General features: G+C 38.7%; 1 protein-coding gene across 2 annotated transcripts in view; it reads left to right on the top strand.

The window, feature by feature from the left end:
* LARS1 (leucyl-tRNA synthetase 1) overlaps positions 1-24,974 on the top strand; it is a 72,293-nt gene that overhangs the window by 27,061 nt on the left and 20,258 nt on the right. For both annotated transcript variants that reach the window (XM_039256694.1, XM_039256695.1), the window contains exons 13-23: positions 1,428-1,481; positions 2,270-2,410; positions 3,976-4,053; positions 8,033-8,118; positions 8,212-8,277; positions 8,371-8,453; positions 9,527-9,668; positions 10,714-10,926; positions 13,425-13,482; positions 15,862-15,925; positions 23,963-24,146. In XM_039256694.1, the coding sequence (XP_039112625.1) occupies positions 1,428-1,481; positions 2,270-2,410; positions 3,976-4,053; positions 8,033-8,118; positions 8,212-8,277; positions 8,371-8,453; positions 9,527-9,668; positions 10,714-10,926; positions 13,425-13,482; positions 15,862-15,925; positions 23,963-24,146 (1,169 nt within the window). The remainder of the gene's footprint in view (positions 1-1,427; positions 1,482-2,269; positions 2,411-3,975; positions 4,054-8,032; positions 8,119-8,211; positions 8,278-8,370; positions 8,454-9,526; positions 9,669-10,713; positions 10,927-13,424; positions 13,483-15,861; positions 15,926-23,962; positions 24,147-24,974) is intronic.

Below are 24,974 nucleotides of genomic sequence, written 5' to 3'. Positions count from 1 at the left end.
GAACCGCGAGATCATGACCTAAGCGAAAGTCGGACGCTTAACCGACTAAGCCACCCAGGCGCCCCAGTGGTTTTGTGTTTTTAATTCTGAAGTCCACCTGTTTATTTTTAGTACATTGGAGTACAATTAAATTTTTTTTAAGTTTATTTATTTATTTTCAGAGAGAGAGAGAATAGTAAGTGAGGGTGGGGCAGAGCGAGAGAGGAAGAGAGAGAATCCTAAGCACAGCTCTGTGCCGTGCAGAGCTCGATGTGGGGTTGAACTGCGGAACCATGACCTCAGCTGACATCGAGAGTTGGTTGCTTTTAACCAACTTAGCCACCTGAGTCACCCCTGGAATATAATGAACCTTGTATATTAACCTTGTATCTTGCAGCTTTGCTATAATTGCTTATTAGTTCCAGGAGTCTTTTTCTTTCATTCTTTTGAATTTTCCTACATAGATGATCATTCCATCTGCAAACAAAGACAGTTTTATGCCTTCCTTCCCAATCTGTATGCCTTTTATTTTCTTTTCTTCCCTTAGTGCAATGGCAAGGGCTTTCAGAACAATATTGAAATGTTGAGAGAGAACATCCTTGCCTCATATCTCATCTTAGTGGGAAAACGGAATTTTTCATCATTAAGTATGATATTAATTATGGGGTTTTTTTTGTAGATAGTCTTTATCAAGTTTTAGAAGGTTTGCATCTATTCCAGTTTACTAGGAGTTTCTTTCAGAAATGGGTATTGGATTTTTTCAAATGCTTTTCTTGCATCCCTTAATAGGATCATGTGATTTTTCTTTTTTAATGTTTTGATGGATTCCATAAAACTTAAAAAAGTTCTGATGTTCGTATTCACATTTTCATTGCAACCTAGAATATGAACTACATTTTCAGTGTGTGTGTGTGTGTGTGTGTGTGTGTGTGTGTGTGAGAATTTTTTGCTTTTGGCTATTTTTTAATCTTTTTAATTTATTATTATTATCTTTTTTTTTTTGAGAGAGAGAGAGCATGAGTGGGGAAAGGGCAGAGAGAGAGGGAGACACAGAATCTGAAGCAGGCTTCAGGCTCTGAGCTGTCAGCACAGAACCCGACGCTGGGCTCGAACCCACAAACCGTGAGGTCATGACCTGAGCTCAGGTCGGACACTTAACCAACTGAGCCACGCAGGCGCCCCTTTTGGCTTCCTACTTCATCATTTAAGCAGTTCGCTCTAATTTAAACTGTTGAGTTTTTTAGTGTCATAGATCTCTTCCTGAGATGTTTGGTAAAATAAAACAATTTCCAGATGAAGGGGAGAACGAATAGTTTATATTTTAAAGTATTTATTTAGGAGAACAAATATTTTTTAAAAAGTTTTGTTTGAGTTTGTTCTCTCACTAATTATGCCAATAGCCCATAAAGTGTTGATCATTAGTGTTAATTTGCAAAATTATTTTGCAGGCCTTACGAACAAAGTACGGAATTAGAGATGACATGGTCTTGCCATTTGAGCCGGTGAGTGTACTGAGGACTCGGAATCTTCATACCCTTCTCTTTATCACTGAAAAAAAGAGCTAGCATTTTCCTTGTAACAAAATTAAATAATTGGTGGATATAAAAATAAGAGGGAGTTTGGCATAGATTCGTTTACTTGAATTTGTTATCTACTGAGGCAGTTAAGAGTGAGAGAAAGACTAACAATAAACATTTTCTTAGCACCGGCACCTGCAATTCTGGAACAAACAAACAACTTTTTTAGCATCGCTGGTTTTGTAGTAGCCTATTTTGCTAGCAGGGCCAATTTCCAAGCCTCTAAAGACAAAATTTTGCCGTGTTAGCCATGACTGTTTATGTTTTCATATTAGTATCTGGAGAAGAGGAAAAAAAAATTTAATTACCAGCAAATAACTTTCCTGAAGAATCTAGAAGACTTCTTCTAAGCCAGAAATAAGATCATCTGTAGATTTAGTTTTTCATATCGTTTTACTAGTTTCATAATTTATTATTTAGTTAATGATATGCCAATACAGGGTTGTGAGCTGGGGAAGGTGTGTTATATAGTGAGGAAGGGACAATTTAGGGGTTGGTGCAGAGAATTTGGGTAGGTTCTGTGGAGGAGAGTAGGAAGACCACTACACATCTGGTTGTTGGTCACTGTGATTATCTAATGTGGTGCTCTTGTAATGATATATAAAATCTGAAATGACTTCATTGGATAGTAGAGGCCAAAGAACTGTGCACCCCAGGGCTGTTTTTATGGTCATTCAATGTGAATAAGTTCCTGAAATTGCTGTTCTTTGCAGGTCCCAGTCATTGAAATCCCAGGTGTTGGAAATCTTTCTGCTGTAACCATTTGTGATGAATTGAAAGTTCAAAGCCAGAATGACCGAGAAAAACTTGCAGAAGCTAAGGAGAAGTTATATCTAAAAGGGTTTTATGATGGTGTAAGTAATAAGTTTTTGGTTTTGCTCTGTAATTTTTTCAGTGACTTAGAAAAAATTAGAAAATTTCAATATAGCTTCACCTATATACTGATTTGAGACAGATTAATATGAGATTGTGTTCTCCTGTTTCCAAATTTACTTAATCTATTTTTTGTCGATTGCATTTATAGAAATTATGTATTTGTGCCCTTTAGGAATCTCTAAGAAATGTTTCTTGAGAAGATTATTTAAAGTTAGTTTATGTTACTATGCAGTAAGTTTCATAGGTTTATTAAATGGACAATACCTAATCCCTTTTGCTTTTTTAATTGAGGAGTTCCTGTTTCAAGTAAGCAGTTTTACTCAATTAATTTACTTGTTAATGCCCACGAAATGCCAGGGTAGCACAACAGACATGGTTTGAACCTCTCTTTTCTCCTTAATTGTGCATGTGTTAATGTGGCTTACACATTTCCATGGGAAGAAGACTAGGCTAGAGAAAAAAAAATCAAAAGTTGCTAGTGACTTGAGGTTGAAATTAAGATTTTTAAGGCTATACATGAGAATTCTTCATTTTTACCTTTACTCTAATTTCTCTAGATAACCAACAAATGGTTATTATGTGCCTTTTTAAAAAGAGATTTATACATTTTGGGTGGTAACAAAAGCCATCCCTTTTATAAATAGCACTTTTGTGTTAACTTATTATCTCAGAATAACCTTGTGAAGTAAGCCCTGTTATTCCTGTTTTACAGACATTAAGTAATTTACCCGAGATCAGCAGATAGGTAGCCAGTGACAGAACTGGCCCTCACACTTGGGCAGCTTGGCTCCAGGGTTTGTGCTCTTAACCACTTTATGAACATGATCAATAAGTATAATAATTTCATAGTGGTGAATTAAATACATGTGAGCACTTCGGCATGTTAGGGGATTGGAAGGTCGAAAAACTTATGTCTTTTCCATTTAAGATAGAAACTATTTCAGAGAGAAACAGGAGTCACATAGCTGGAGGTCAAAATATCTGCCGGAAGGGGATCATGTGGCTTGGATCTGAGACAAACATGGACAAGCCAATACCCAGCCCTAGAATTAAATTTCCTCACTACGTAAAACGCAGAGTTGGAAAAACCAGCCTTCCTATAAGGGCCGGTCTTATCACATGGCCAAGCGAAGGAAAATGCTGACTGGCAACAGGCAGAATTGGAAACAGAAGTCTAACTGGGGCTGGGCTGCGTGAGCTCCGTTCATTTCCCCAAAGCCTTCAGGAATGAGCCGAGTGAGCCGACTGAAATTCTCTCCACGTGGAAATCTGAGAAGTGGGAAGGAAGCAAGAGTTCCTTCCTAATCTTGCTCATGATAGCTATCCTAGTTAAGGCAAAAGAAAAACAAGTATGTTATATATATTAGTCACCCAAGTTATGGCAAAATAAAAACTTAAGATTACAAACGTGGTAGATTGCACACTAAAAATTTCTTTGGTTGTGGATGGAGATAAATGTAGTTAGGGAAAAGTTTGGAGGGAACGCAAGGCACATTTTAATTGTTTCATCTCTGCTTTTTCTCCCCACTTCTCATCCTTTTAGGTAATGTTGGTGGATGGATTTAAAGGACAGAAGGTCCAAGATGTAAAGAAGACGATTCAGAAAACAATGATTGACAATGTATGTGATTATGTGATAGGCCATCCTCTGGAGGCTGTTTTAGAGAAAACCTTTTTTTTTTTCTTTTCATTGCCTTCGTGCACAGCACGGAGCCCAAAGTGGGGCTTAAAGCCACAGCCTTGAGATCAAGACAGGAGTTGAGATCAAGAGTGTCCCTGAATTAAATTTTGATATTTGACAATTATATATGGTCGTCACACAGAGACAGTGGTCTGTAAAGCTTACTAAAATAAAAAACTGGCTCTTTCCTCTCCATCCTTCCCACATTCTCTTCAATTTCTCTTCCTTGGACAGGATTACTTTCAACTATTTTGGTTGTTTTCTTTTAATATTAACCTTCTCTCAGATCTCTAATGTAAATGGTCGTAGAGTAATTTAAAATTTTTGATTTTTAAATTTTTTGATTTTTAGCCATTGACTTCCTACTGTGGAAAATCAAGATTTAACTTTTTCTTCTACCCTGTGTCTTTCTTTCTGACCTCACCACATTCTTGTGTCCTTCTTCGCCTCCCATCTTATTATACGTATATTATAACTTATGTGAGAGCACTAATCATTGCGTACATTTAAAAAAAGTATTTATTTTAATATGTTAATGTGGGAATTCTGTGTTTAATTCACTAATCTCTTTTTAGGCTTATTTATTTTTGAGAGAGAGAGAGAGAGAGAGCACGAGCGAGCGAGAGAGAGTGCACATGGGAGAGGGACAGAGAAAGAGAATCCCAGGCAGGCTCTGCACTGTCTGTGCAGAGCCCGACATGGGACTCAAACTCACAAACCATGAGATCATGACCTGAGCCAGAGTCAGATGCTTAACGAACTGAGCCACTCAGGTGCCCCCACTGATACACAACAAAGTGTACTGTGAGAAGTTTTCTTCCCCAGCTTTTGTTTTTTCCCTGATGTTAGTAATTCTCCTTTTTTTTTTTTTAATTTCCTTACTTTAAAATAGAATTATCAATGCTCTATACACAGAATCTGTCACAACTCTTTATTTCTTCTTTCAGTACTTTGTCACCTCAGTATGCTATTGGTTCCATCTGGGAGAAAGCTCTTCCAGCACCTTCTGACCTGGTTTAGTCTGGACTGGTTACTTACTGTCCTAGTGCATAAATGTCCTCTTGGATCTTCATTTATATTAAGAATTTTCTTGCTTTTCTTGAGTTGGATCTCATATTTCCTTGACCCCATGGCTGCTGCTTAATTATTCCTTCTCTCAGTGTGATGAAGCTTACTCTAGTAGCTTTCCTGAAAAGGGATACCTGGAAGGCAAATTTTTGCAATTTTCCATGTATGGAATATCTTTAGCCTATCTTTATACTTGGTTGCCTGGGGACAGAATTCTAGATTGAAAGTAATTTTGGGGCGCCTGGGTGGCTTGGTCGGTTAAGCGTCCGACTTTCGCTTAGGTCATGATCTCGCGGTTCATGGGTTCGAGCCCCGCGTCGGGCTCTGTGCTGACTGCCAGCTCAGAGCCTGGAGCCTGTTTCTGTCTGTGACTCCCTCTCTCTCTGACCCTCCCCTGCTCATGCTGTCTCTCTCTCTCTCTCCTAGAAATAAATAAAAAATATAAAAAAAAAAAAAGTAATTTTGCCTTAGAATTTGATGGACATTACCCATGGTGTTCTGGTTCAGAATGTTGTTGAGAAGTCTAAAACCATTTTAATAATAACTGATTTTTTTATAAATGTCCTGTTTTTTCCCCCTCTCCCTCTCTTTCTGTAGAATCTTGTCTTTCTTCCTGATATTATGAAAGGTCATGATTTACCTTGATGTAGGTCAATTTTTATTCATTTTTCTCAGTGGTTGGTGGGCTTCTTCAGTCTGAAGACTTACATGCTTTAATTTGAAGAAAATTTCTTGACTTTTTCTTTGGTTGTTTCATCTCTTCCTGTTCCTTATTTTCCCTTTCTCAATTCTTATTTAGTTATTGGTTCTCTTAGACTCTGCACTTCCTTTTCTTTCTGGGAGAGTCCTTCACCTTTTTCTTCCTATGAGTTTTTGTTTACTGTGTGTTTTTTATATCTGCTATTTGTGTGTATTTGCAAAAAATTTTTTTGGTATGGAAAATTTTTAAATCTTTGTTTTTTATAGTTTTTATTTTTTTCTGAGACAGAAAGAGACAGAGCATTAGCAGGGGAGGGACAAAGAGAGAGGGAGACACAGCATCTGAAACAGGCTCCAGGCTCTGAGCTGTCAGCACAGAAACCGATGTGAGGCTCGAACCCATGAATCGCGAGATCATGACCTGAGCTGAAGTCAGACGCTTAACCGACTAAGCCACCCATGTGCCCCTGAGTATGGAAAATTTTAAATTAAAAAAGTGGAGAGTAGTATCATGGTGTACTTATTATCCAGCTTCGCGATTACCAAGGCAGGGCCAGTTTAGGAGCTTGTTGTTCTTATCTAATTGATCCTTTTTTATAGGATGCTATTGTTTCATTAATGTGAAATCTTAATCTTTTATTTCTCTGAGGAAGATTGTTGATATTTAAGAGTAGGTACAGAAAGATGATGGAACCATTTTGGATGTGAGTAGGGCTGCATTGATTGGAGGTGATCTAGAGGGTTGTTTGGGTCTTTGGCAAAGCCTTTATTTAGCCCTGATGTCAGTTATATAGAGCTTATTGGATTTATTAACTTCTTCCTAGAAGGTTCTTCCACTTTCTAGCTTGAAAAGTCTAAGCTAACTGGGAGCTGAAAAAATTGCTAGGGGTAATACCAAACCCCATTGTGCTGACTTTCCTCTTAATCCGTCTGTTCCCACTGTGATACCAATACCCTCAACCCTGTCTGGTTGAGTGAGTCTTGCATCCTCTCCAGAGCCTAAACCTTCATTGTTCTGCTGGCCTAGGGAGAGGCAGTTGCCTGTCTGCATAGTATGAGATTAGGGTATCTGGGGTCCTGACCTCTTCTTTAGAAACTTCAGTTAGTCCTCTTTTCAGCAGAGTTCACTGTCTGTTTTTAATTTACCGTCTTTATATCTAAGTTTTAGCTATTTAAGTTCAGTATGAAGAGTCACATTAAAAACATAGAACAATGAATGATTTTATGAATAATAATGCTGAATATTATTTTAAAAAATAGCCTGACAAGTGTGGGACCATAATACATTAAGAGGTATTTATATTTGGTAAACAATTAAATCCATGGTTAGTTTTCTAGTGGACGTTTTTCATGGCACTATAAATCTTTAGCAATAATATGTTTAATTTTTGTGCATCTAGTGCACTAGTTTTTTTTTTTTTTAAAACAGTGGCTCCATGCATTTAACTTCATGTTTTCTTTATATTCATGTTTTCTTTTTAGTTTTTAAAGCGAGAAATTGAGCATGCGCAGGGAGAGGGGCAGAGAGAGAAGGAGAGGAGAGAGAATCCCAAGCAGGCTCTCTGCTCACAGTGCTCACATCTCCCCTTCTTTATATTCTTATTATAACAAGGATAGGGGCGCCTGGGTGGCTCAGTCAGTTAAGCATCCGACTCTTGATTTCAGCTCAGGTCATGATCCCATGGTTTAAGGGTCTAAGCTCCGAGTCGGGCTCTGTGCTGATAGCATGGAGCCTGCTTGGGATTCTGTCTTTCCCTTTCTCTTGGCCACTCCCCTGCTTATACTTTCTCTCTCAAGATAAATAAACTTAAAAAAAGAAAGTAACAAAGGTAAAAGGCTTCTATAGGCAGTCTAACCTTCAAGCCATAGAATTATAAACTAGTGAACATCTTTCACATTCCCCTGAAAAGGAGTAATTTATATATAGGAAAGATGATCCATTGGACAGAGATACACACCTTTTCAAAAGCAAATGATGTATAGAAAGAATGGCAGATAACTTCTGGGAAGAGGGAAGACATACTGATGATGGGGGGTTTTGGTTATTGGTAGTGTAACATTTTTTTTTTTAGAAGTTGTTTTTTTATTGTCCCTGAGGAATAGAGATTGACTTGACATAATATCTGATATATTTTTATTTGCTTTCATGTAGGGAGATGCTTTTATTTACATGGAGCCAGAAAAACAAGTGATATCCAGATCTGCAGATGAATGCGTCGTGGCCTTGTGTGACCAGTGGTTAGTCTCTCTTAGAGGAAGACATTTCCTTCAGTCACTCTACTTCTTCTTTTGACTTTTATTTTTTTTTTTAATCAATCTGTCCACTCCCAGGTACTTGGATTATGGAGAAGAGAACTGGAGGAAACTGACATCCCAGTGCTTGAAGAACCTGGAAACGTAAGGAGGGAAACAGTGATGAGGGAAGGGAAAGGAGATAAGAAACATGGAAGACAGGGAGGATGAGGAGAGACACTTTATCTTTTACTCCAGATTCTGTGAGGAGACCAGGAGGAATTTTGAAGCTACCTTAGGTTGGCTAAAAGAGCATGCTTGTTCGAGAACTTACGGTTTAGGTAAGCATACTTCAGATTCTTCTGCTTGAATGACTTTGCCAATGAACACTTTTACCTTTTCTCTGTCTTTTCTAGTATTAAAAAATTTTTTTTTAATGTTTTATTTATTTCTGAGAGAGAGAGAGAGACAGAGAGAGAGACAGTGTGAGCAGGGGAGGGTCAGAGAGAGAGGGAGATACAGAATCCGAAGCAGGCTCCAGGTTCTGAGCTGTCATCACAGATCCCGACACGGGGCTCAAACTCATGAACCGTGAGATCATGACCTGAGCTGAAGTCGGATGCTTAACTGACTGAGCCACCCAGGCGCCCCACTAGTATTTTTCTGAATTGAGAGGTTTTGGTTAGAGGATGAGGGAAACTGGGATGTGGTGCCCTACTGTCTACCTGCTGGTAGAAGTATGACCTCTCAAACCCACATAACTTTATGGATGACTTTTTTAATAGAAACTTTCTCATGCTTCAACCATTCTGCCCTTTAAAAAAATGTTTGTTTATTTATTTATTTTATTATTTTATTATTTTTATTTATTTCTAGGAGAGAGAGAGAGACAGCGTGAGCAGGGGAGGGTCAGAGAGAGAGGGAGATACAGACTCTGAAATAGGCTCCAGGCTCTGAGCTGGCAGTCAGCACAGAGCCCGACGCGGGGCTCGAACCCTTGAACCGCGAGATCATGACCTAAGCGAAAGTCGGACGCTTAACCGACTAAGCCACCCAGGCGCCCCTGTTTATTTATTTTGAAGCGTGGTTGAAGGGAGGCAGAGAGAGAGGAAGGGAGGGAGAGGGAGAGGATCCTAATCTGAACAGTCAGCCCCTGGATGCGGGGTTCTTTCTCACAAACCTTGAGGTCACGACCTGAGCTGAGCTCGAGAGCCAGATGCTCAACTGACTGAGCCACCCAAGTGCCCCCATTTTGCTTTTTATTTACAAGTTTATTTTATTAATTATTTAAACAAATTTAAGACTTTAAATAAGTGGCTTTGTAAATACTGTAGACCTTGAAAATACGGATTCTCCAGATGAAGTGTCTCTCTTACGTTCCTCATGAATTAGTTTTCTTCTTTTTATCTTGCAGGTACTCGCCTGCCGTGGGATGAGCAGTGGCTGATTGAGTCGCTGTCTGATTCCACTATTTACATGGCATTTTACACAGTGGCACACCTGCTGCAGGGGGTGGGTAACCTGAGTGGGCAGGCAGAGTCTCCGCTGGGCATCAGGTGGGTAAATGGATATGGCAAAGAAGTGCAGTTTATTAGCAGGAGATGTGATCTTTCTTAAATTATTTTATTTATTTTTTTTAAACTTTTTAAAATGTTTATTTATTTTTGAGAGACAGAGATCTCAGTGTGATTTTGAGTGTGAGAGGGGGAGGTGCAGGGAGAGAGGGAGACACAGAATCTGAAGCAGGCTCCTGGCTCTGAGCTGTCAGCAAGGAGCCCGATGCGGGACTCAAACCCATAGACCGTGGGATCATGACCTGAGGCAAAATTAGATGCTTAACTGATGAGCCACCCAGGTATCCCTTTATATTTATTTATTTATTTATTTATTTATTTATTTATTTATTTATTTAGAGACACAGAGAGTGTGCGAGTGGGACTGGGGCAGAGAGAGAGAGAGAATATCCTAAAAAAGCTCTGCATTGTCAGCATGGAGCCCGATGTCGGACCTGAACTCCTGAACCATGAGATCATGACCTGAGCTGAAGTCACATGCTTAACTGAGTTATTTTTTTTTAAGTTTATTTATTTATTTTGAGAGAGACGGAGACACTGCAAGTGGGAGATAGGTAGGGAGAGGGAGACAGAAAATCCCAAGCAGGCTCTGCACTGTCATCATGGAGCCTGATGTGGGCTTGATCTCATGAATTATGAGATCATGACGAGCCAAAACCAAGAGTTGGACATTCAAATGACTGATCCACCCAGGAGCCCTGAAAGTTCCTTTTTTAAAAATAGTTTTCATTAAGAATTCATTTAGCAGAATTTTTGTTAATGATATTTTTGCTTTTTTGCTGTTGAACTGAGAAGAAGTAACAAATAGCCTCTCTATTATTGTTAGAGAGGCTATTATTGTATAGTCTCTCTATTATTATCTATTACTATTCTTTATTCTTAGGGGAGTCTATTGTCCTCATTTGTTTCTGTAACTACATTAAGAAAGAGGTTCCTACTTCATGGTTAGATGAAAATTCGGATTCTTTCAAGGAAAAAAAATATTTTTTTGCTGCTGTTTTTTTTGTTTGTTTTATTTTTATTACAGACCTCAACAGATGACTAAGGAGGTTTGGGACTATATTTTCTTCAAGGAGGCTCCATTTCCTAAGACTCAGATCCCAAAGGAAAAGTTAGATCAGTTAAAACTGGAATTTGAGTTCTGGTATCCGGTGGATCTCCGAGTCTCTGGCAAGGATCTTGTTCCAAATCATCTTTCATATTACCTTTATAACCATGTGGCTATGTGGCCAGAACAAAGGTGAGTGCTGAAAAGCATGTAGACTAAACTTATGCCTTGTGGCTTCAAATATTTAAGATGTTACTGTGCACGGTATAGTTATATTTGCCATTTACTTTCTTTTTCTTCTATTAAATGCATACTGAAGCATAAGGCACACCTTCCCCTATCTGGTACATCCAGAAATCCTTGTACTTAACGTTAGGCTCACAAAGCACGTCCTTTAGGCTCACAAAACTTGTCACATTTCAGGTACTTTGACAGCCTTTCATTACTTCACTTGACATGTTTTGTGACTCATTTGATGTCTTAGGTGCAGGAATAGAGGTGATTTAAGACAAAGCCTAGAACATTAGAATTGGAAACATCCATTTAGAGTTGAGATTCCCCAAGGTTACGGTATTGTTTGGTAGCGGTATTCTGACTAGAGCCTGAATCCAGGAGGCCTTTTTAAAAAAGGTTTGTTTTGAGAGAGAGAGAGAGCAAGCATGTGTGTGAGCGAGTAGGGGAGGAGTAGAGAGAGAGAGAGAGAGAACCTCATGGAGGCTCTGTGTTGTCAGGGCAGAGCCCAGTCTGGGGCTCAATCTCACAAAAGGTGAGATCCTAACTTGAGCCAAAATCTCGAGTTGGATATTTAACTGACTTAGCCACCCAGACGCTGCTCAGAGGCATTTTTAATATCCTGTGCTCAAAAGTAATCCTTCTCTCATCATCTCGCTTGACCCAGACATGTCTCTGTACCTCTCCTTCCAGTCTCAAATCGCTGAAGCAACAGCTCCTCCCTTGTTCAGATTTTATTTCATATAATCAAAACTGTGTCTTGTGACTTCAAGTATTCAGGATTGGATGCATTTTCTTTTCTCAAAAATAAAAAGATTTTGAAGTAGAAGAATAAAATAAACCTGATGTGGCTCTTGTTACCCAATTATTTTGTTTAAAATGTAGTTTTGGAGAAATTGGATATCTCAGGAGTACTTATAGGTAATATAGTGACGTCTTCATCCCTTTACATCAAGTTTTTGACACGTATTAGGTTTTAAAAATTACAGGTAAGTAATAACATCAGGTGCTTACAAGTAATAACATAGGTAACACCAGGCACTCTTGTAATCACAGTAACTCAATTTTCATGACAGTTTTTCTTTTAAAAAAAAAATATTTTTTAATGTTTTATTTATTTCTGAGAGAGAGAGAGAGAGACAGCGTGAGCAGGGGAGGGTCAGAGAGAGAGGGAGACACAGAATCTGAAACAGGCTCCAGGCTCTGAGCTGTTAGCACAGAGCCCAACGCAGGGTTCGAACCCACGAACCGTGAGATCACGACCTGAGCCGAAGTCGGCCGCCCAACCAACTGAGCCGCCCAGGCACCCCTCATGACAGCTTTTCGAGGAAGGTCTGTAATACCCGGGTTTTATAGGCAAGGAACATGAGCAAGTTATCGAGAGCTCAAATAACTCACCCAGTTACCCAGCAGTGGCAGAATGAGGATGCAAACCCTAGCAGTGTGGCTCCAGGACTCTCGCTCTCAGCCACTATCCTCACATCATCTCATTGCTAGAACAAGTGAACGGTATGTATGTAGTTCAAACATCCAAGTGGGGCGCCTGGGAGACTCCGTCGGCTGAGCGTCTGACTTCAGCTCAGGTCATGTCTCACGGTTCAAGAGTTTGAGACCCGCACTGGGCTCTCTACTGACAACACAGAGCCCACTTTGAATCCTCTGTCCTCCTCTCTCTTTGCCCCTCCCCTGCTCACGCTCTTTCAAAACTAATATGAACATTGAAAAAAAAAATCCAAACAGTTCATAAAAGTAAGAAGTGAACTTTCATCCTTGCCCTCTCATCACTCTACTTCCCAAAGGCCATCCTGCCTGCTGCTTTCTTGTGGATAAATTATTTATGGTAAACCAGTGTCTCTCCTTACTTATTTTGTAGTTTATTTTTTATTATTTTTAAGTTAAAAAATTTTGTTTATGTTTATTTTTTTGAGACAGAGAAAGAGAGAGCACAGGAGGGGCAGAGAGAGAGGGAGACACAGAATCGAAAGTAGGCTCCAGGCCCTGAGCTGTCAGCACAGAGCCTGATGTGGGGCTCAAACCCACAGACCACAAAATCATGACCTGAAACAAAGTCAGACACTTAACTGACTGAGCCACCCAGGCACCCCAACTTATTTTGTAGTTTATACAAAGAAATGCTGTATTATAGATAGTTTTTTTCCTACCCGGTAGTCTATTTCTAAGATCTTTTTATATCCACACATCTAGCCCTGCCTGTATTTTTTAAATAGTTATTACCTAGTATTTCAATGTATGCCTGCACCATAGTTTATGTAACCATTCCTTTACTAATGGACACTTTACTTGTTTTCATATGTTTCGTTATGAACAGGACTCTGAATATCCTTGTACATTTGTCTTTACAACATTTTATAAATAATTTTAGCATTTATCTCAGCTTTTTAAGCTTAAACTAGAACCTTTATGTTGTATTTTCTGTCTTTAAACATTGACCTGTAAAGTGACAAATGGCCTGCCGCTGTGAGAGCAAATGGACATCTCCTACTCAACTCTGAAAAGGTAAGGCTGATGGCCTCTTGAAAGCTTAAAATTCTGCAGAAAACTTTTCAGATATAGGAAGTTGTATTTCTTTTTTTTTTTTTTTTTAATTTTTTTTAATGTTTTATTTATTTCTAGGAGAGAGAGAGACAGCATGAGCAGGGGAGGGTCAGAGAGAGAGGGAGTCACAGACTGAAACAGGCTCCAGGCTCTGAGCTGGCAGTCAGCACAGAGCCCGACGTGGGGCTTGAACCCACAAACCACGAATTCATGACCTAAGCGAAAGTCGGACGCTTAACCGACTAAGCCACCCAGGCGCCCCTAGGAAGTTGTATTTCTTAAATAAAGAGTATAAAAGGCAGAGAGTTAGTCTTCCATTTAAAATGTTTAGGACTACCAGCATAAATTAGGGAGTGAGTAAATAGTATTAATTGAGGGGAGGGAGAGAGTGGGAAAATTTTTTATGTTATGTTATATCATGTTATATAGAGAAGGAGAGAGAGAAAGTATGAGTGGGAAGAGAGGCAGAGGGAGAGAGGGAGAGAGAGGAAAAAAAAAAACTCTTAAGCAGGCTCCACGCTCAGCATGGAACCTAATGTGGGGCTCGATCCCATGACCCCACGGGGACTATGACCTGTGCCAAAATCAAGAGTCGGGTGCTCAACCGACTGAGCCAGTCAGGCACCCCAAACTTACCTATTTTTATTTATATTTAGACAGAAAGTAACACAAATTGTGACTGGAGGAGAGAGAGAGAGACAGAGATAAGAAACATAAAGATCCTAGCATTGTGACCCTAGAATATCTTTCTCATTCAGTTGAGAAGATAATTTGGTGGGATTTGTTTTATACTATGACAAGCCACTGAATTGCAATAATAGAATTTTGAAATTTCTAGGATTCTTGACTGTCATTTAATGTTTCTTCCCAGGAAATATAATATTCATGTTTATACTACTACTGCTTCCAATATTGTTAAAACTAATAATATATATGATTTTTAATAGGCTATGTAAGACTTTATCTCATTAATCAATATCTTCAACAGGAGGTTATGCAAACCTCATAACCAAACCCTTGTTTGTTCCTGTGATGGTTTTTGTGCACATTCGTAAGGGGTAGTAGCCCTCTTCACCCAAACCCTAAATTAAGTTACTATGTTAATTATTTCTTAGTAATACAATTGTAGCAAGTTGGATTTGTTACAGTGAGTGAATTTTGCTACACCTGTTGGAATATTAATGGCAAAAGAGGATCTTTGCTAAAAATATGTCATAATGAGAATAGGTGTAGATTTAAACAAATAATAGATGGTTTGAATTGCAAAATGAAACATCATTTAACCAGTGCCCTAATATCGAAAGAGAATAAAGAAAGTTCATTTAAAATATCTCTATATTAGGCTGAAAAACAGGTCTTTGATTAGAAACATGGGCTATTATGTGTGCCTGGCTGGTGTAGTCAGTAGAGCATGTGACTCTTGATCTCAAGGGTTATGCATTTCATCCCCATATTGGTTGTGGAGCCTACTTAAAAAAAAAAAGAAAGAAAGAAAATCTTGAAAAAAGCATAGGCTATTTTATAGATTTTGTTAGATCAACAAGGACTTTTGATTATCAAACTCATTTTTTACTTTGTGAGTCAAAAGTGACACAATGTATATATTTATATGTATATATATGTGTTTATATGTATATGAGTATGTATCATGGTATAACATGACATTCTCTTTGGTCTCAACATTGTTATATATGGTACTGAATTTCTTAGAACTAGATACTTTATTGTCATGTAGCATAAAACTGGATAATCACCTCTGTTTGGTATCAGCAAAGTTAGGATAAAGATACAACAAATTCTTAAATAGTAAAGATTGCTAGGCCGTGCACTGTGCCTCCTTTGATGTGGTTCCCTCAGGTAGAACACATCTTGAACAACCAATTATTGTGATGCCATTGACAGGATGTTCTCCCAAGTCCTAACTCTGACATTATACACTAGTCCATTCATTTCTGAAGGACTCTAATTGCCGTAAAGCTCTTCTTTTTGACCAGCTGAAATGTTGCAAAGTTACAGTGGAATCGTTACACGTGTCTAAACCCAATTCCCAGGGGCCAGTATAGTCTAATAGTCTATAGTCTATAGTCTATAGTCTAATGGAAAGAGCACACTGAGACCGGAGACCCCGTTCTAGCTCTGTCATTGCCTGCTTGAGTCACTATATTAACCAGACTTTACTTTCTACCTCTGGAATATTAATGCAAGATAACTTTTCCTTTCCCTGTTTCTAATATTTTTTTCATGTTTATCTGATTGTGGTGAACCCATTTATTTTGATTTGGCTGATGTGGTTTATTTTATTTGTATGCTTAATAATGTCCTGTCATTGACTTATTTCAGATGTCAAAATCCACAGGCAACTTCCTCACTTTGAGCCAAGCTATCGACAAATTTTCAGCTGATGGTGAGTATACTTTTTTATTATTGCTATTACTTTATAGGGTCTAATTCTCTTCACATTATAGAAAACAGTTGTTAAAATTGTTTCAGTTTTATTGCTTTTTTTCTCTTGCTTTTACCAGTAGTTTAAAATACTCGTGTTTTCTTTGCGTACAAGCAATGTAATATTTAAAATGTAAGAATTGCTGATGTGCTCTTTTTAGGAACACATTCGAGCTAAGATTATTAGAGTCTTTTGTAAAAGACTGGAATTGCTACCTAGCTTGTTTCTAATTTCTTACTACTTCTAAGGTGAAAGAATTGGTTTGTAGAGATGTTGACTAGGAAGCTTTTCTAAAGTATTTCCTTCACACTTGATATAAACATGGGTCACTTAAACCTGTGAGCATTCGTTTTTTTTAGAAGAATCTTTTCTCCTTGGCCTCAGTACTATTCCGTTTGATTATTACTTTTTCAAGGGAAGAAATAATACTGTGTTGCCTGAAGGAACTATTTATTACTTTCATCATCCTGGTACTTGTTTCTGCTCATCATGGCTAGCACGGTTTGAGGTCACATTGATGGGAATGGGAAGGAATTCACCTAACTAACTTGGAGAAACAGTGTTTTGACTAGACACTGTAAACCAAAAAGAGCAGCCTATCAGTGCCGTAATTGGTAAGACCGTTTATTACAAGAGGTATAGATTAGCAGTGTGTGCTTGGATTGAACAAATAAATCTATTGTAGATGAGCACTCACTGTCAAAAAAAGGTACAAATAATAAAGGGGAAATGCTAGAAGGCACCCTGTGGCATTGGATTGCAATTGGCAATATCTAATGATTTTAATATTGTATACAGATAGATTGATGCAAAAATTAACATAGGTGTATGCAGTGAGTCAGTGCGTGGGCATACGTTTCCCTAGCTGTGTCTGCCAAGAGGGCTTATGAGCAGTGACACCCCAGTAGCAGGGGTACACCTGGCGTTCAGATCTTGGTTTCTAAATACCATTTTCCGATAAATGGAACTAGGGTGCCTAGGAGAAGTGACTGATTTGCGGGCTAAAGTAGGGAAAATAACAAGATGGGTGTGGAACATCTTGTGCCAGAAAATAAGGAAATGTTTCAGTAAGGATGGGGACATTTGAAAGGGCACACATTTATTGAAGACAGAAGATGGCATCAGAATAGGAGCATCCTAGGCTTGCCTTTTCCCAATGAATACAACTGAGTAACTGTCAGGTCATCCTAAATACCCCAGAAATTTATATAAAGACTGACAGAACAAACTCTACAACTAAAGATAGAGAAGAGGCCATATTGAAGAAGGTAGAAAGTGTGGTGATGTGGTTTGGGAAAGAAACAGATCATGACTGCTGATGGGGAGAGGGAGCTGTAGTCATGGAAAAGGATGAGGCAAACTGGCACATGGGAGCACCTGGGGAAGATAAATCCATGTAGCAATTGGCTTGGAAAGCAAGAAAGCCTGAATTTTGAGTTCTTATATCCGTTGGGGGAGTTTTAAAGGTCAGTGTGCTTGGCTCTGGAATAGCCTGGGGGACACTGCGGCTGTGTTTGGAGAAAAGGCAGGCAAACGTGCAGACATACAGCATGGAAACAGTGATCTGAAGAGCACCTGGGACACACAGTGGGGAAGTTAGTTGCTCATCTCATAGTGTCCCAGAGTGGCAGCATTCACAGAGGGACCCCTCCAGGAACATAGGAATTGGGAGGTGCCATTTCCCTTCCCCATCCTTCAGCATAAGCACGGGCCACAAGTAGGAGCCAGTGCACTGCTGATCCTTCCACCTAACTTGCTTAATCAAGCCCCATCCCTCTGCACTCTGGTGGAGCCAAACCTCCCAGTGCGTCAGGCCCCCTTCCCCAGAAGACTGGCTCAAACCCCTGCCCACACCATGTCTCTTGAACTGAGACTTTTATGAGGCCTTGGTTCTGGCAATAACAGTTCTCATTTCACAAGACCAGAGCACACCTAGTTTAAATGCACCACATTCAGTCCAGGGACCAAACATTGCTCACAACTGGCAAAGAGAGGCTGTGTAGATGACTGGCCTGAAGGATAAAGCAGCCAGGAAAAACAGCAGAGCACACGCAGCACACATACTCCTGGCAGCACCAGGCCCTGAGGGGATGGGGATACTATACAGTAGTGTACTAAAGGCTCTTCATAAAGCCATTACCCTCAAGAACAGGAGAAGTTAGCTGACTTTCCTAATGCACAGAAACAGGCACAGACTTGGACGAAATGACAAGACAGAGGGAGAAATTTGTTCCAGATGAAAGACTAAGAGAAAGCCATGGCTGGAGATCTAAGCCAAACAGATACAAATAACATGCCTGATTAAGAATTTAAAGCAGTGATCATAAGGATACTCATTGCACTTGAGAAAAGAGTAGAGAACATCAGTGAGACCATCAACACAGAGATAAGGAATAACAGCACAGATAATGGGCTCAGTAAACAAAATGAGAAACACACTTGATGGAATGAACAGAAGGCTGACAGAAGCAGAGGAACGAATTAATTACTAGATGACAGAGTAATAGTAAGTAATCAAACAACAAAAGAGAGAAAAAAGAATTATGTACAGTGAGAGTAGACTTAGGGAACTCAGTGACTCCATCAAACATAAAATGTTATAAAACATAATAATAATATAATAAAACATAATAATCGTATTATAGAGTCCCAGAAGAAGAGAGAAAAGGGGGCAGAAAATGTATTTGAAGACATAATAGCTGAAAACTTCCCTAATCTGGAGGAGGAAACAGATCCAGATCTAGGAAACACAGAGAACCTCCAAGTGTCCTTGGTATGTCTATACTAAGACATACTGTAATTAAAATGGCAAAACATAGTGATAAAGAAAAAATATTAAAAACATCAAGACAAGGAGTGCCTGGATGAGTCATTCGGTTAAGTATCCAGCTCTTGATTTTGATGCAGGTCCTGATCTCATGGTTTGTGGGTTCAAGCCCTGCGTCGCACTCTGTGCTGATGTACAGTACCTGCTTGGGATTCTGTTTCCTCTCTCTACCTTTCCCCTGCTCATGTTCTCTCTCTCTCAAAAATAGATTTTAAAAAAAGGAGCAAGACAGAAGATGGTTATATGCAAAGGAAATCCCATAAGACGATCAACAGATTTTTCAGCAGAAACTTTCTAGGCTAGAAAGGAGTGACATGATATATTCTAAGTGCTAAATGGGAAAAACCTGCAGCCGAGAATACTTTGTCCAGGAAGGCTATCATTTAGAATGGAAGAATAGATAACTTCCCAGACAAAAACTAAAGGAGTTCATGACAACTAAACCAGCCCTGCAAGAAATATTAAGAAGGATTCTTTGAGTGGAAAGGAAAGACCAAAAATGACAGTATGGAGGTAGGAAACACAAAAGCAGTGAAAAATTAATATATCTATAAAGAAACAGTCAAGGAATTCACAAAATAAAAGGATGTAAAATGTAATATATACGGGAGTAAAGAATGGGTTTAAACTTAAATGACCATTAACTTAATACAATACAGACCATGATATGCAGAAGGTGTTATGTACAAATCTAATAGTAACCACAAATAAAATACTAACAAATAGACAAAGAATGAAGAGAAAGAAATTCAAATGAAACACTAAAGGAAACGAGCAAACCTTGAAAGAGAGAAAGACAAGAAAGGATCAGAAAAAGTCTTCAGGAACAACCATAAAACAAGTAATAAAATTTGGACAATAAATAGGTATCTATCAGTAATTATTTTGAATGTAAATGGACTGACTAAACACTCCAGTCAAAAGACATATGGTGGCAGAATGAATAAAAAAAGCAAGAGCCATTTATATGCTGCCTACAAGAGACTCATTTTTTTTTTTTAAATGTTTTATTTATTTCTGAGAGAGAGGTAGAGACAGTGTGAGCAGGGGAGGATCAGAGAAAGAGTGAAACATAGAATCTGAAGCAGGCTCCAGGCTCTGAGCTAGCTGTCAGCACAGAGCCCTATGCGGGGCTCAAACCCACAAACTGTGAGATCATGACCTGAGCTGAAGTCGGACGCTTAACTGACTGAGCCACCCAGGTGCCCCAAGAGACTCATTTTTTTAAAGATTCTATTTTTAAATAATCTCTATACTGAATGTGGAGCCCAAAATCACAAACCTGACATCAAGAGCTGCATGCTCCATTGACTGAGCCAGCCAGGCATCCCTACAAGAGAGTCATTTTAGACTTAAAGGAACTTGCAGATTGAAAGTAAGGGGTTGGACAAATACATGTCATGCATATGAATGTCAAAAGAAAGCCAGAGTAGCAGTACTTATATTGGACAAAATAGACTTTAAAAACAAAGACTGTAACACTAGGTAAAGAAGGACACTGTATAATAAAGGGGACAGTCCAACAGGAAGATATAACAATTATATATGCACCTAAGTACATAAAACAGTTAATAACAAACGTAAAAGAACTAATCAATAATAATACAATAATACTAGGGGACTTTAACACCTCACTTACATCAATGGACAGATCATCTAAGCAGAAAATCAACAAGGAAACAATGGCTTTGAATGACACATTGGAGCAAATAGATTTAACAGATATATTTAGAACATTCCATTGTGAAACAGCACAATACACATTCTTTTCAAGTGCGCGTGGAACATTCTCCAGAATACATCACATACCAGGCCACAAAACAAACATTAACAAATTTAAAAAGATCAAAGTCATACCATGCATCTTTCCTGATCACAACACTCTGAAACTAGAAGTTAATCACAAGAAAAAAGTCTGGAAAGACCACAAATACATGGTGGTTAAATAACTTGCCATTAAACTTTGAATGGACTCTGGGGTGCCTGGGTGGCTCAGTCAGTTAAGTGTCCCACTCTTCATCTTGGCTAAGATTATGATCTCACAGTTCTTGGGTTTGAGCACCGTGTGGGGGTCTGCTGTCAGTTTAGAGCCTGCCTGAGATTCTCTCTCCCTCCCCACCCTTCTTTCTCAAAATAAATAAACTTAAATTTTTTTTTAAAAAAAACATTGAATGATTCATCCAGGAAATAAAAGAAGAAATAAAAAAATACATGGAAAGAAATGAAAATGGAAATAGAATGGTCCAAAACCTTTGAGACACAGTGAAAGCAGTTTTAAGAGGGAAGTTTATAGCAATCCAGGACTACCTCAAGAAGCAAGAAAAATCTCAATCTAACAGTACACCTAAAGGAGCTAGACAAAGAACAACAAACAAAACCTAAAACCAGCAGAGGTAAGGAAATAATAAAGATTAGAGTAGAAATAAATGATATAGAAACTAAAGAAAAAACAAAAAACCACCCAGTAAAACAAATCAGTGAAACTAGGAGCTGGTTCTTGGGAAAAAAAAAAATCTATAAAATTGATAAACTTTTAAGCAGACTCATCAAGAAAAAAAGAGAAAGGACCCAAATAAAATCACAAATGAGAAAGGAGAAATTACAAACACCATAGAAATACAGACAATCAGAATATTATGCAAAAGTATATGTCAACAAGTTACTAAACCCAGAATAAATGGATAGATTCCTAGAAATACATAACCTCCTAAAGATGAAACAGGAAGAAATAGAATATTTGAACAGACTGATTACCAGCAAAGAAAGTGAATCAGTAATCAAAAAACAAAGGTCCAGAACCAGATGTCTTCATGGGGGAATTGTACCAAACATTCATTTAAAGATTTAATTTTATTTTAAGAAATGTTTATTAATTTTGAGAGTGCAAGTGGGGAGGTGCAGGGAAAACAGGAGGAGCAGAGAGAGGGAGGGAGAGAGAGAATCCCAAGCAGCCTCTGTGCTGTGAGCCCAGGGCCTTACATGGGGCCCAATCTCATGAAACATGACCTGAGCTGAAATCAAGAGTTGGATGGATGCTTAACCAACCGAACCACCCACGCACCCCACTAAGATATTTTTTAATCACGAAAGGAAAAACAGTAGCTTTGTAATGGAGGAAAGTCGACAGCCACTACCTAAGTGATGAAAGCTTGCAACACCAGTAAAAAGTCATACCAGTATCTCGTACCTACCTGATAGTGATGCACTGGGAAGAAACATAACATCACTTCTGTGATATTTTTGCCAGAGGTTTATAAGCTCAGCCTAATCATGAGAAAAACATCAGACAAACCAAGTTGGAAGAAATTTTATTAAATAACTGACAAGTACTCATCAAAAACGTCAAAGTCATGAAAGAAAAAGACTAAGAAACTGCCACAGATTTGAGGAAACCAAGGAGATAAAATGATTAAAGGCAGTGTGGTTTCCTGGACTGGATCCTGCAGCAGAAATAGATTAGAAGAAAAACTAGTGAAATTTGAATAAGATCTGTAGTTTAGCTCATCGTATTGTACTAATGTTAACTTCCTGGGTTTGAAACTATGGTTATGTAAGTTGTTAATGTTAGGGGAGCCTGTTAAATGTCTAATGTTTATGTCTATTCTCTTGCATCTTTTCTTTAAGTGTAAAGTTATTTGAAATAAAAAAAGTGTTGAGCTTCTGTGTGTTATAATGTATATTTAATGCTTACGTAACTTAATGTGACATGTTCTCATCTCCCTTGTAGGGACACATGGTAGAATATAATACATACTCTTCTGAACTTTCACTTTTTCACTTAAGTATTTCACTTATGTATTGATAATATAGTTTCCTCACTCTTTTGCAGCAATATAGTATTCCATTGTGCAAGGATATTCTGTAACCTAATTGGGCTCTTAATTAATTTTTTTTTCAATATTTTAGAATGAAGATTTTGGTTGAAAAGTAAAAGTTTGTTAGAAGGCTTAGAAGAATTGCTTTTAGAAATAAATTAAATATATTTTTGTACATGGAAGGCACCAGTGTGTGCACTCATGCATTAAAGTATAGGATTTTGCTCCCTCTAAACGAGGCTAAGATGCTGATAGGGATTTCTGTTGCCAGTTTATCATTTTCTTCCCCTTCTTCATTAAAGACCACTTTATCTCATTAACTCAGCTCGCCTGAGAAGAAACACATATTGATGCTAAGTATATGCAAATCAGTACACGTGATTCAAATATTTGAACAACATCGTGGATCCTACTTTTGATTTTGATTTTTGTTTTTGATCCATAGCAGTCCTTTATTTTTTTAAAATTTAAAAAAATTTTTTGAAGGTTATTTATCTTTAGAGAGAGAGAGCACAAGCAGGGAAGGGGCAGCGAGAGGAGAGAGAATCCCAAGCAGGCTCTGTGCTGTGAGTATAGAGCCCGATGCAGGGCTCGATCTTACAGACTATGAGATCATGAACTGAGCTGACAGCAAGAGTCTGACATTTAACTGACTGAGCCACCCAGGCGGCCCCATGCAGTCCTTTTTTTTTTTTTTTTTTACAAATAGTTTATTGTCAAGTTGGTTTCCATATAACACCCAGTGCTCATCCCCACAAGTGCCCTCCTCCATGCCCATCTCTCCCCTCCTCCCCCCACACCCATCAGTCCTTAGTTTGTTCTCAGCATTCAAGAGTCTCTCATGGTTTGCCTCTCTCCCTCTCCCCCACCATTTCCCCCCATTGTCCTCCGTTAAGTTCCTCCTAACCCTCCTATACGTGCAAACATATGATATTTGTCCTTCTCTGCCTGACTTATTTCGCTCAGCATAACACCCTCAAGGTCCATCCAGGTGGCCCCATCCAGTCATTTAAAGCATTTGCTATTTCTTAATTTATATGTAAGTTTTGTAGTATACCTAATTGGATACATCATTGGTATTTAAGTAACCATATTTTGTTTTTAAATTATTTTTTAAAAGTTTATTTATTTATTTTGAAAGAGAGAGACATTGAGTGTGAGCAGGGGAAGGCAGAGAGAGAGAGGAGGAGAAAGAATCCTAGGCCCCACTCCGGGGCTCTGTCTCAGGAACTGCAAGGTCATGACCAGAGCCGAAGTCAGAGTTGGACGCTTAACTGACTGAGCCACCCACGTGCCTCGCCAACCACCATTTAAAATCATCAGTTGATCTTTTTTTTCTTTTTCCTCCTCCTGCAGGAATGCGTTTGGCGCTGGCTGATGCTGGCGACACTGTTGAAGATGCTAACTTTGTGGAAGCCATGGCAGATGCAGGTCTTCTCCGTCTATACACGTGGGTGGAGTGGGTGAGAGAAATGGTGGCCAACTGGGACAGCCTCCGAAGCGGGCCTGCCAGCACCTTCAATGATAGAGTTTTCGTCAGGTAATCTGTGGGCCCCGGCTACTTTGTACTTCAGAATTGCTCAGTCCTCGTGCAGTTTTAGCTTTTCTTTTTTTTTCTCCTAAAATAAATTAGATGTTAATAATATACTATTCATTGAAAGCTTACTTATTCTAGGTACTATGCTAAACCCTTTGCATCCATTATCTGATTTTAGCTTCATAGCACCCTTCTGTGATAAAGATATTATTAGCTCTGTTTTAGTTAAAGAAATCGAAGCTTAGAAAAATTAAGTATTAAATGCCTCAAAACTAATAGTTTCAGATAGATGATATGAATTTGCATCTTTCTCCACAGCCTTTTCTCACTACCATTTTACCATGCTGTCTTGCATTAGATTGGGCAGAATGGTTAATTGAAAAGTAAATTAAAACAGTAAGAGAATTGTCAGGGTTTTTTTTCTTTCAAAAAATGTTTATCATCCTCTTTGTATCAGGAGCCATCTTAAGAACTGGTGTTACAAAGTCGAATAGGACTTGATCCTTCACCTTAGTTTAGCAGGAGAAGAAAATATATCCAGCACATTACAAGTGCAGTAATATAGATGGAGGGAATTCTGAGGAGATGGCTTGTGAGTTCTGGGTTTCTTGAAAAATAAATGGATTTTTACAGAGAGAGGAGAAAGCCATGGAGAGAGTGGTATTTATTTGAAGTACCATATTTGGCGGGCAGAGTAGGAGATGAAACAAGTTGGGGCCAGATTAGGCTAAATTATGAAGGGCTGTAGGTGGTGTGAGCAAACATTTTTTTAACAGCCAGTGTCCGTTGTTTATAATGCAGCAAGTACACCTGACTAGTACTTTTGGTAAG

Source organism: Hyaena hyaena, unplaced genomic scaffold (assembly GCF_003009895.1).
Source record: "Hyaena hyaena isolate Hyena2069 unplaced genomic scaffold, ASM300989v1 scaffold_585, whole genome shotgun sequence".
NCBI classification, from domain to species: domain Eukaryota; kingdom Metazoa; phylum Chordata; class Mammalia; order Carnivora; family Hyaenidae; genus Hyaena; species Hyaena hyaena.
This window is presented reverse-complemented; position numbering and strand designations above follow the sequence as displayed.